General features: G+C 31.1%; 5 protein-coding genes and 1 long non-coding RNA gene across 8 annotated transcripts in view; 3 read left to right on the forward strand and 3 right to left on the reverse strand.

Moving 5' to 3' along the window:
- Position 1: 1 nt before the first annotated feature.
- On the reverse strand, positions 2-1,400 carry LOC122627836 (NFU1 iron-sulfur cluster scaffold homolog, mitochondrial-like). The gene is made up of 4 exons (XM_043809857.1): positions 1,206-1,400; positions 648-1,075; positions 458-561; positions 2-370 (listed from the first exon to the last, which is right to left on the reverse strand). Exons 1-4 carry the CDS (start codon positions 1,289-1,291, stop codon positions 143-145), a joined length of 846 nt encoding a protein of 281 aa, XP_043665792.1. The 5' UTR covers positions 1,292-1,400; the 3' UTR covers positions 2-142.
- Positions 1,401-1,512: 112 nt separating this feature from the next.
- LOC122628427 (replication protein A 32 kDa subunit-like) lies at positions 1,513-2,637 on the forward strand. Of its 2 annotated transcripts, XM_043812008.1 has the most exons (3): positions 1,513-1,903; positions 2,003-2,130; positions 2,303-2,449. In XM_043812008.1, exons 1-3 carry the CDS (start codon positions 1,660-1,662, stop codon positions 2,312-2,314), a joined length of 384 nt encoding a protein of 127 aa, XP_043667943.1. In that variant the 5' UTR covers positions 1,513-1,659; the 3' UTR covers positions 2,315-2,449. The 2 variants fall into 2 exon arrangements, with proteins under 2 accessions (XP_043667943.1, XP_043667072.1); XM_043811137.1 differs by having other exon boundaries at positions 2,003-2,637.
- A 494-nt stretch (positions 2,638-3,131) lies between these two features.
- LOC122632791 lies at positions 3,132-4,488 on the forward strand. The gene is made up of 4 exons (XM_043819981.1): positions 3,132-3,276; positions 3,539-3,782; positions 3,968-4,263; positions 4,358-4,488. Exons 1-4 carry the CDS (start codon positions 3,209-3,211, stop codon positions 4,407-4,409), a joined length of 660 nt encoding a protein of 219 aa, XP_043675916.1. The 5' UTR covers positions 3,132-3,208; the 3' UTR covers positions 4,410-4,488.
- A 226-nt stretch (positions 4,489-4,714) lies between these two features.
- Positions 4,715-6,734, reverse strand: LOC122629452 (dnaJ homolog shv; the record flags this gene model as incomplete). Its single annotated transcript, XM_043813300.1, has 4 exons — positions 4,715-5,257; positions 5,352-5,638; positions 5,721-6,374; positions 6,559-6,734. Coding segments are annotated over 4 exons (1,200 nt in total), but the record flags the coding sequence as incomplete, so codon positions are not given.
- A 317-nt stretch (positions 6,735-7,051) lies between these two features.
- LOC122636381 overlaps positions 7,052-12,051 on the forward strand; it is a 111,996-nt gene continuing 106,996 nt past the window's right edge. The window contains exon 1 of the long non-coding RNA XR_006328929.1: positions 7,052-7,141. This is a non-coding gene — a long non-coding RNA (uncharacterized LOC122636381). The remainder of the gene's footprint in view (positions 7,142-12,051) is intronic.
- Positions 7,483-11,843, reverse strand: LOC122636375. Of its 2 annotated transcripts, XM_043827534.1 has the most exons (7): positions 10,816-11,843; positions 10,402-10,732; positions 10,116-10,316; positions 9,864-10,041; positions 9,576-9,792; positions 9,151-9,442; positions 7,483-9,065 (listed from the first exon to the last, which is right to left on the reverse strand). In XM_043827534.1, exons 4-7 carry the CDS (start codon positions 9,957-9,959, stop codon positions 7,556-7,558), a joined length of 2,115 nt encoding a protein of 704 aa, XP_043683469.1. In that variant the 5' UTR covers positions 9,960-10,041; positions 10,116-10,316; positions 10,402-10,732; positions 10,816-11,843; the 3' UTR covers positions 7,483-7,555. The 2 variants fall into 2 exon arrangements, with proteins under 2 accessions (XP_043683469.1, XP_043683479.1); XM_043827544.1 differs by having other exon boundaries at positions 9,864-10,316; positions 10,390-10,732.

The following is a 12,051-nucleotide window of genomic DNA, read 5'->3' on the forward strand; positions in this document are numbered from 1 at the left end:
ATTTCCTTTAAATATTATTTATTTTTTGTTAATAATATACATAGTACTTTTGCTATAATTGATTTACAATATGGTTTCAATTATGCGTAATATCATATATATATATCTTTTGACTATATAAAATGTGAAGTGTCGCACATAATTATTTCTTATCGCTACTACTTGACAGGGTCTGTATCTTACTTTCTAGTTTCTCGAATTCTTTTTTGGCTATTTTATCAGTTTCATCTTCAACTTGTATGACACCTAATACTTCTGGTATGTAAAACTGCATCATATTTTGAACTCCGTTTCTTAATGTCACAACAGAACTGGGACAACTTGTGCAAGAACCTTGCATTTTTAGTTTTACAATACCTTCTTCAAAACCCTATAACAAAGTAAATTTAATTAGTTAAAAAATCTGCAAGAATGTATTAAAAAATTGTGTCATTCAAGTATTAAAGATCATCCATACCATAAATACGATGTCACCACCATCTTCTTGTACTGTAGGACGTATTCGTGTATCCAAAAGTTCTTTTATCATCTGAACTATTTCATCATCATCTTCGTTAATTTCTAAAAAATTATAAAGTTTGTTATACAATAGTTACGTTTATTGTAAAAAATATTCTTTATAGATTTTAAGAAATATTTCTTCGTACGTGTATCTGCCGAAGGTTGTGACTCATTTAGTATTGGCAATCCACTTGCAAAAAAATCCATGATTGTTGCAAATATTTCTGGTTTTAAAATACCCCATTCCATATCTTCATCTAATTTTGTTATTGTAATAAAATCTGGACCAAAAAATACAGATTTAACTCCTTCGATTCGAAATAACATTTTTGCAAGAGGCGAGCAATAAGCGTCTGTAGCATTTGGGAAATCTTTGGTGCCACCTCCTTCTAACACTTTGACACCAGGAACAAATTTTAAACTGTTTGGATTGGGAGTATCCTGGGTTTGAATAAACATGTTACGCTTTTGAAACTGAGTGATATCATATTTGCTTTTATTGCAAAGAACATGTTGTCTTGATTTAAAAGATTGTAAATCTGTATGTAAGTGCACAATATTTTTATTTAAAATCCTGTAAAATGTTAAGTATAGACATAAAATATGTCAAATTAATAATTTTGTAATATTGATTGTAATTGATAGAATTATTTATTCTTATCACATCTTTCTACATTTTTACTAAAACATTTCGTTTTGCTTACTTTAAAGTTGATTGACATGTAGGTAATGATCTATAGACTAAAAAACGACTAGAATTTAATGATTTCGTTAATATTTTATCCATCATGAGAGGAGTATCACACTTTTATAATCATTAAACGCAATTGTCATGATTTTGAGGTTATATTGTTACCGCACGATATAGTAATACGTTTCTAGTTAAACTCTAGAAAGCACAAATAATAACATATACTATTATTTAACAGATGGTGTAGCAGAAGATGAGATAGTTCATAAAATAGCCACAGTAGTGCTGTCATCGAATTTAATTGACATTAAAAGCTACAATTTCACTCGACTCATATATGAGAACGCTTGGCGGGAATACAGAGTAAATAAGTCTATTTCATACCGCAAATGTAATAAATATATATGAAAATTGGTTAGGTCAATAGAAATTTTTTGGAAATAGTGCATAATAATATTATAATCATCATGAACATGGATATGAGTATGGATAGAGGCGGTGGATTTCTAAATGATACTCCATCATTCTCTGAAGATAAAAACTTAAGAAGAGCACAAAATATTGTTCCTGTAATGATTGGTCAAATCATACGTTCTTCCGCGGATTTCCAAATTTGGGAGATTCCAGTTCGTATGCTTACATTTATTGGTATATTACGTAAAGTTAATGAATCTACCACAAAAATCACATATGATATTGAAGATGAAACAGGTAAATATAAAAGCTAAATGATGCTACATAATGAAATATAATATATATATATATATATAATTATAAAAATGGTTAATATATTATAAATATTGTAAACAGGCGTAATCACAACTGTTCGATGGTTAGAAGTAAATAAGACTATACCAGAACCAACGTTAGAAATAAACACTTATGTTCGAGTATATGGTCTTCTACGTGATCAAAATGGTGTAAAGCAAGTCTTCATAGTGCGTATATTACCTCTTGAAGATCTTAATGAGTTAACTAATCACCTGTTAGAAGTCACTTATACAACAGTGAAAGCAGAGCAAATATTTAAAGCAAATAATACACCTGCTTTTTCTGTTAATGTGGATGATAATTCCATGTTTAATAATGATTGCACTGGTATGACTTCAGAGCAAGCTATAGTATTTAAAATAATACAAGCTAAAAATGATACTGAATGTGGAATTGAAAGAAACGATATTAAAGCTCTCGTACCAGAAAGGATTTTACAAGATGTTGATCAAATAATCCATTTCCTTACATCCGAAGGCCATATATATACTACACGTACGGATGACCATTTTAAAGCAACTTAAGTAGATACTATAACAATATATATTATAGTACTGTGGGACATATAAAAAATAATTACCTTTACATTTATATAACTTATATATTTCTGTGTTTAATATTGTAAAATTAATTTAAAATGATAAGTATACTTCAGTTAATCAATATTAATTAAGTCAATAATTTCACTTCTTAGATTTTATTTTACCTTATATTGCTTATCCGTTCCGAATCAGCATATATATATATATATATATATATATATATATATATATATATATATATATATATACGTCCTCGAAGAATGAACTCTGATACAAAGAATATATATATACACTCATAGTAATGGATTATGTTTTATTTGATATTCAACATGGAATATCTCCAGAAGTTGACTGTTGTGAAATCATATGTTTTGTAAATTATTACACGAAATTATTATTTGTAACTAAAAATATGACATATACATTAAAAATAATAGTATTTCTAAGAGGTTTAAAATAAATTACGTTATTTTCAAAGAATCTAATAATCAATCTATCGTAAAAATGAAGTATTATATTGTTGAATTGAAACAAAAAAAAGAGCGAGTAAGAAAATTATATTTTATTCTTCTTTAATGAAATATGATTGGCCAATAAATTCCTATAGTAACGTGTTAATACCGTAACATATAATGTAGGTAGTGTAGACATCTTCAATGTTATCATGATATGTTTGTTGTGACAATAGAAAAGATAAATAATCATGGTTCTTTCTTGCTTAGTGTGTAAACTAAAAATAAATACAGCAGATAAATCTGTGTCGTTTCACAAGTAAGTAACATAACATTATTATATATATTATACATACATAATCACACATATAACATTTATATTTCGTATCAACATTAGAGAAATATCGTATCAACATTTTTATTTTTATCAAATCAATTACTTTTTGAGGTTATATTTGCAATTTTTGATTACTTTGTAATCGTAATTACTCGTATTACTTAGTAATACGTTATAACAATAAATACAAAAAAGAAATATTAGTCATATAATATTTTTATATTAAATAAATTTGATATTATAGGTTTCCCAAAAATGAAAATACAAAAACAAAGTGGTTACGAGTTCTGGACATTGCAGATATTAAACCATCATCAAGAATATGCTCTCATCATTTTAAAGCAGAGGATTTTACACTGGGTACATTAAATTTAAAGCTTCGGTTAAAATGGACAGCTATTCCATCTATAAATTTAAAAAGAAATCTTCAAACAGATTTACGTAATGTACAAACTAGTAGTAACCAGAAAATCATATATAATCAAGAGGTAAAGAAATAGAAAATTAATGTTATTATTTTTGAGTTTAGATATATGTGCAATTAAAATTAATTATAATAATTTTTAGAAAGATATAATGTTGAAAAATCACAAAATAGAACAGATTGCAATAGAAACTAAGATCTAATTTGTTAAAAGGCAAAGTATAATTTAATATTTATTAAAAAAAATGTTTTATGAAAGATTATATATTTTATAGAAAATTTTTACGAAATGAAGATGATGATGGCTTGCCATTAAAAAATGTAAGAAGATTATCGGACATCAATATAGATGATGTTTCAAAATCTTCTGTAGAAGCGAAGATGTGCTTAGAAGTTGCTATGGAAGAAATAAAAGAACAAGGACATAAAATTAGACAATTGAAAAAGAAAGTTAACAGATTAGAATCTGTTGTTTGTGATTTAAGATCTTTGATAAAAGAATTAAAATATAAAAAATTTTTGTCAAAGTCAAATGACACTTACGTGTGAGTTATTCTAATTCGTTATTTCATATTGATATGTGTTTCTTATGTAATATCAGAATAAATAAAAAAATATATATTTTTATATAATATGCAGGAACCTTCTTTGGACGAATCTGGAGATGAATTCAATAATATTGGAGAAATAAAATAAGCGATATATATATAATATATAAATATGTAGAGAAATAATTAAAAATAGATAAAAGAAAAATAAATCTGATAAAGAATTTAATTGGTTTATGAGATACAGTGGCGTTTCGTTTTAAGGGTCGAAAGATAGTCGAAAATGGATATGTCTATGAATAATTTTGTAACTTTTTACTAACGCCATCTGTACAACTAAAAATTTCTATCCAATTACTCTAATTATTTTTAATATATGATCATTGTTTATTTTTTTTTTTTTATTAATATAATTATGAATATATTTAAATAAATAGCTATACTGTTATAAAGAAGTAATAAATTAATGAATTTTATTATTTTACTATATTTGAGCCATTGTTTTTAATTTTTTATTTAAAAATGAATCATTGGCTTTTGTGATTTCATTGCTTAAGTGGAAATTCATTTCATTTATTTAAGACATTCATTCGCCACTCTTGCCTTTTGAACACAAAATAACTTATTTAAATAATCGTTTAATAATTACTTTCATTATTTTGAATCATTGATACTAGAAATCATACATAAACAGTCTTCTATGATTAAAGAGGAAGTACATGTGCATATAATAATTAAATTGATTGGATTATGCACGTTTCATTTGATCTGAACTAAGAGTTTTTTTACCAATCCTGTTGGTATTTTCGATAGTCAAATACTCCGCTCTATTACACAAATATATAAACATTCAATGGCATTACAGTTTCAATTATGTATGTAGCACACTATGCAGTGTTATTTTGTATTTACATTATATTTGGGTATCTATTTCTTTTTATTCCATTGTACACTCTATTCACAGAATTCTGTTGTAGAAGTTTTTTAATTTCTAGAAACAAACAATTAATGTGTTATGCATTTTAAAACTTAAAGATTTCTCTAAGCATGATTTGTAATTAAAAATTAATCTTTAAATAGATTACCTTCTTTTTGTTCACTTGAAAACTCTTTGTCAGGGAATGCAATATCGAATGTAATGTACAGAGTACCACGAAGATTGTTATTTTCATAGTTAGGCATGCCTTCTCCTTTTTTCCTGATCCTTGCACCTGGTCTAGTGATTTTATCCCTTTGAATAGTCACTTTACGTCCATCCAAATGTATTATATCCATACTAAAACCTATTAAAGCATCTTGCATTGAAATAGTTACATTTGTATATAAATCATCCCCAATTCTTTCAAAAACTGGATGTGGATCTGTTTTAATTCTGTAAAATATATTTGCATATATGAAAATATATAATCATCACAGGTGATAATTATCTCCTATAATTATCATTTTAAACTCACTTCAATATCAAGTCTCCTGGTTCACCATCAAGATGTGGCTCTCCTTCAGCAGTGAATTTAGTTTCTTGTCCATCTACCATTCCAGGTTCAACTTCTACTTCCAAGATTCGTTCTTCATTTACAAATTCAACATTTGGACATTCCGAACAAATTTGTTGCTGCATCATTTGGAATCTACCATTTCCTAAATTAATTGTTACAAATTCTTGTCTACAATTACACTTTCTTGTCCCTTTGGCAGCTTTTGCAACCACTTTATTTCTTGTTATTTCAATAAAATTGCCACTGTATAATTCTTCGAGCGTGACAGATAAATCAACTACGACGTTAGAACCTCTAGGTGTTTCCTGTTGATGATTAGAATCTCCAGGAAAATGAAAACTAAAGTCTCCAAAGAAGCTTGCAAAAGGATTGGAATTATCCATCGAGCCATCTTTCTTCACACATTCTTCTCCACATCGATCATACATTTTTCTTGTTTCAGGATCTGAGAGTACTTCATAAGCAGCTCCCAAATCTTGAAATTTTTGGGAAGCATCTGGATCATCTTTATTTTTATCTGGATGCAATTCCTTTGCTAATTTCCTATAAGCTTTTTTTATCGCATTTGTGCTTGCGCTACGTGGAACACTGAGGATGTTGTAAAAATCCCTTCTGCAAGAAATAACAAAAAAATCTTTATAAAAAGAATATTCAACATAATGTTTACATACTAAGAAATTTCTTCAGTGATTGTAGCTACAAATTGTTATTCAACAAAACAAAGGTTATGTACGAAAGAAAGATTTACAGTTTGACACAATAGGACAATGAAATAATAATATATATTTATATTTACCCTGCTAATGTAATTACTATACATATTGCAAAAATTATAAAAAACACCGAAATATATTTAATCGCTGCCATCGCAGCAGACGTTACAACAAACACCCCGTAAATCGTGGGTGCTCGTGATTGGTCCACCGATGAAATCAAAAAACGTTGGTACGTAACACTCGTCGAAGAAGTTAAACGGATTTACTTCTCAGAAGTTCATTTTTAATCTGTTGGTATTACTATTACTAATATTTGATGATATATTTTCTTGTACGAATATTTTGTTTATATAAAGATTAATTATATACGTATATGTGTTAATTTAATAGAGACCAATAAAAAATGTTCTGCACGTCAAAACGAAATGATTTATAAAAATTACGAATTTATGACGTTTTCAATAAACAAATTATTTTCGACCAATTAGAATCCTCGAAATTGGTAAATAGATGGCGCTAGAAAGAAAAATCATAGCGCGACTTTAGTTTTATTTGAACGCGTAAGAATGTATCACGAGGCATGGCGTCAACTCGGTAATCAAGTTACTTTTTTGGATTTATATATTTTACAATCAAGTTTCATCTTCGAAGATATCGTATAAAGTAAGTAGTATAACATAACTTATTATGAATTTTATTGCGAAACGTTGAAGTAACACGGCTTTGAGTTGATATTTGTTCCACGTTGGAACACGGGTTCTATGTAGTTTGGAAGCTTCTGGAAGAAGTTCAGTCTTCTGCTAAAGTACTGTCCTCACGGAATCGTAATTGTTAATAACCGTCATTGTTCTTACGTTGATCGTGGCATTTATCATTTTCGTCGAAGAAATCATCAGGTTAGACGTTTGAAAAGTAACCTTATATTTATCGTCAGGAAAATAATATCAACATGATTAATGAAATATATCGGACGTACGTATCGGCGAACGAGAAGAATCATACGATTTAATGACTTAGGAATATTTATTTAAAATACTACAAAATATCGATCTAAAGTTTATCAGATATGTGATGCGCTTAAAGGCAATAACAGTAAAGACGCATGTTAAAGTCATTCATACATGCACTTTGGTTACCGTAAGCGTTAAGCCTGCCTATTGTTCCGAGGAGACTGTAAGATTTTTCGTCCTTTCTATAACGCACCATACCTTCGAAGATGGCTTCTCCTGGATAAGTCTGAAATTGTATCGAATAATCGATCCAAGATGCTTCGTTCGAGTTAATCGGCACTTTCGCTTGTTTAATCGTCCGTAAATATAATTTGGCGCAAAGCGAATATGGTGCCAACATGTTGTTCAACACTTGCGTCAGATATTTCACGCTCTTTTGTACTCCCATGTCGTTGAGCGATATATCTTTCGATCTGTGACACATGCACAGATTGCCAGGTATTTTAGCCATATTGCATGTTCTGTGATTGGGTATGGGTAAAAAAAAGCTTATACCACGAGGTATGCTCCCATTGGAAATTAGATCGGCTCGTTGTTTCAGAGATTCCTCTTCGACTCTTCTTGGATCTGCTAGATCTTTTAACGTCTCGTGTAGATCAAATGCAGTGGTGAGACTACGCATATTTTTTTGCATGTTAGCCCATGCCTCTGGATATCTTTCTCTCCACCATTTCGGTAAAGCTAGAAATGCGAATGGAAGACTGTCTTCCATCTTGCCTTGAAAAGTCTGACGAAACGGTCCGAATCTCATACCGTGATCACTCATCACTATTAGTGCCGTCTTGTTGAGAAAATAGTTTTTCGAGAGGGTATCGAGTAACTTGTAGTAGCCCTCGTCGCCTAATTGGGCAAAATTGAGATAATCGTGAGTCAAACTGGCCATCCAGGTAAATGCAAAATAAAGATCATTCGCAAAGGTTGTCGCTACTTTTTCGATGTAATTCAGAAGATTCTGGAATGTTAATCTTGTTCCGATGCAAAGATGCGCGTTCAATTTGTTGGTATTACCGATATTGTTTTCGCTTTCGATGCAGAAAGGTCGTAGATAATAGTCCGTTGGTTGTTCTTTAAATCCTGGCTTCAAGTAATTGAAGATACTCATGTGACAAGCATCCTCGCCAAATATCGTTCGATAACCGGCGGAACTTAGGCTTTTCCAGATGAACGGGCATTTGTCGAACGTTTTCTTCTTATCCTGCCAACAGAGTTTCTTTAACTCCGTTGGATTTAAACCGGACAACACAGTTACCAAATTTGGATACGTGTTATCGGCTATCTTCGTATAACCCAGCATCTCCGCTGCTTCTAAATCTTCGAGAACTTTCACAGTTTTTGGCATGCTTCGACGAAAGTTTAATCGCGAAACTGAGTCAAGACCTATCACCAGGATGCTCAGTCGATTTTCAACGGGACTCGTTTTCTTCACATTTTCGCATCTTTCCTCTACGTCCGCTTTCCGAGGTACAAAGGCGTGATAATCTTTGTATATTATGTCGTCTCCTCGCCAACATTGGACTCTGACAAATTCTGCCGTCACCTGGCTCTCCTTATTGAAGAAGTAACACTCTTTGTTGTATCTGCAAATAGAATTAGCTTCGTTGAATGGCCGAGCAAATAAAAATAGACGATAGTATGATCGAAGATAATAAAATAAAAACTAACACGTTAACATTGTCGTTGTTTTCTTGACGTTCAAACGCACTCCAGCAGCAATTAACAATATCCGTTGATCGATTGTAGTAAAGCATTCGCGAGAGCGGATTTATATATACCAGAAAGTTATTAGATTCTGTCAGAGGTGGTATCGTTCCAGCTTTACACACGATAGGCTTTTCCTTTTGTATGAAACGCATGATCGATCGATCAAATGGTTCTATCGCTGGTATTCTGCAACCACTGGTGCTTACTAGATAGCCAGAATTAGCGATTGACGTAATAGGCTGTTCATAATTATCTAAACAACATTTTTTTATTGAATATTAGTCTATTCGATTTATTATCCTTATTATTATTAATATTAAGTATGTATTAATAATGATTAATTGTAATTGATTATATTTTAACAACGTTACATTTGTTTCTCTTACCTTCTAAATCTTCCTTTTCAATATTACCAAAATGAATTATACGAAACTGTCCAGTAGCGTAACTATTCATAATTATGAAAAACATTAGTAAAAAAATTAATATACCGATCAGCCATCTTCGTAATCGAAAAACACTTTTTTGCCTTCTAGATTCGGATGTAGAATTGGTGGTTCGGCGTACATTATTCTGCACGATTTTCCCACCGCAATGTACAGCCTGATGGAAAATCGTATCACCTTTACGATTTATATAATTCTGTCGTCGTTAATGATAAAATGTGTGCTTACCACGTTAGGACAAAGATTATTACGCATACCAGATCGGACGTTCGTGTCGGCCAATTTTGAACATTTAAAATGTAATACAGTATTGAAGATATACATTGTTTTCCGTGTAGCATTATCGTAAAGTTGATAGGCTGTTATCAAATATTAGATACGTCTTTTAAAATGATCTCACTGGTATCTGATAAGATAAAAATATTATGATAAAAAATGACAATTTGACAAAATGCATAGAAAGACAAAACTGAACTTGACCTATATCGATCAATCTATATCTAATAAAACATTAATCAAAAATCGAGTAATTTGATCATTCTCGTTTAATAATAATTCTAACGTGAAAGTAAACGCAGGAGTGTATTATATTCCTTATTATTTTTATATCTTTTCGATCGAAGAGCCTTGATTTATCAAAGTTTGCTTTTTTCGGTCATTTTAATACTCGTAAAACAGTATCTGTAAAACATATTAAGAAGAAATATCGTTAAATTATTACTTTTGGTTTAGTTTAATACGTATTTTTACGTACGTTGGTACGTACGTGACTTAGTTTCCAAAAAGCAAGATGCATGTCATTGATCAAAGCCATATGTTTCATGAGATTGCGGGTTTGTTTGTATCGAGGTTCCTCTATTTCTTTGGCCTCACTGTTGGTATTAGCTCGATAATTCGATGCGCAGGAGAACAGTGCAGTGTGAAGTATGAATGAAAATATTGGTATTTGCATAGTTAATAATCGTTACCTAACTCTGTCTCAATTCTTGCATATTTTCTACTTTCTCTTTACTTTTTAAGGAAAAGTGAAGTCCTTTCAAATTGATAACGATCAGGAGTCATCAATGCCTGTTGTTTTGTACTGTTGATGTAATGTTCTGTAAAGAATATTAACAAATGATTCTATATCTTAAAATTATTATTTTGTTTTTTTTTTCAAACTAAAAATCTATTTACGTACCTGTGCATTTAATACGTTAGAAAAAGTAACATAAGTAACATCGTTGAATTAAATCGACCGCATCTCTCTATGAACGATCTAAATCCTATTAATTGTTCTTCTATTTGTTTCCTTTTAATAATAATTTAGCAATCGATAAAATCGTAGTTGGATTATAATCTAACTTTCTGTTACATTGCAGCGAATAAAAAAGAGAGGAGGTTGCTTGGACACATAGCATATATCGCGATGCGGCAATTGCGAGATACAACACGATTACGAAAACGATGTTTTAATGCAGTTCGATCCACTTGCCTTGTGTTTAATTGTTTAGAAGATATGTGATTTTCGATTAGAATTATAAACGAAATTTGACTTCACATGTTTTCACTAAGGACCGATATGTAAATAGATATGTTAACAGTGTTCAGACAAATTTATTCATCATCTTGCTGCACATCCATCTCTTCGTTGCACGACGATCATCGCAATACATCAAATTGTTACATCCAATTATACGAATCAACTTGACGCGTAACTTGACGCGTAACTTGACGAATAACTTTTCTTTTTCTTTTTAGCTTTCTTCCGGTAATCTTGATTTGTAGAAACAGTCAAGAGTTTTCCTTTCGTTCGTTCGTTCATTAATGAAACTTCGTTCTTTCTCGTGCACACTTGACACATAAATTAGAGAAACATTCGATTTGAATTCGTCGTTCATTGTCCATATCTTCTTTTATTTTATAAATCGTTGGAAGATCAAGGTGTCCATCGATGTCCTCCAAGATTTATATTCATATTTTTTCCGAGTGACATCTCTTCCTTCTTTCTCTTCATTCTAACATACCTCTCTTCTTTCCTTCGTTGTCTTCGTAGATTTATTTATGTCAGGTCTCTCATGGGAATCGGCCTGGGTCCAAAAAGCCGATTTCTTTTGGAAGATTTTTCACCACGTCGCGCCGTGAAGCGCCAGGACGAGGCGTTGCCGCGTGCCGGCAAACAGCAATTAGATCCCTGCGGACTCTGCCAGTCGTTCTTTCGCGAGATCTGACGAGGAGAGGAGAGAAGAGTACTCCTGGTCGATAGCAAAATGCGCGCGCGCGGGCGCACCTTCGCGAGCTGAGCTTTTCTCACGATCTCTCTATCTCTCTCTCTCTCTCTCTTTTTTAGGCGTCGCGAGCTTTAAATCATCTTTCATTTCCCTCTCTCTCTTTTTCTCTTTCTCTCTTTCTTGATTTCTTTTTCTCTTTTCCTCTT

This window comes from Vespula pensylvanica, chromosome 1 (assembly GCF_014466175.1).
Source record: "Vespula pensylvanica isolate Volc-1 chromosome 1, ASM1446617v1, whole genome shotgun sequence".
NCBI lineage: Eukaryota > Metazoa > Arthropoda > Insecta > Hymenoptera > Vespidae > Vespula > Vespula pensylvanica.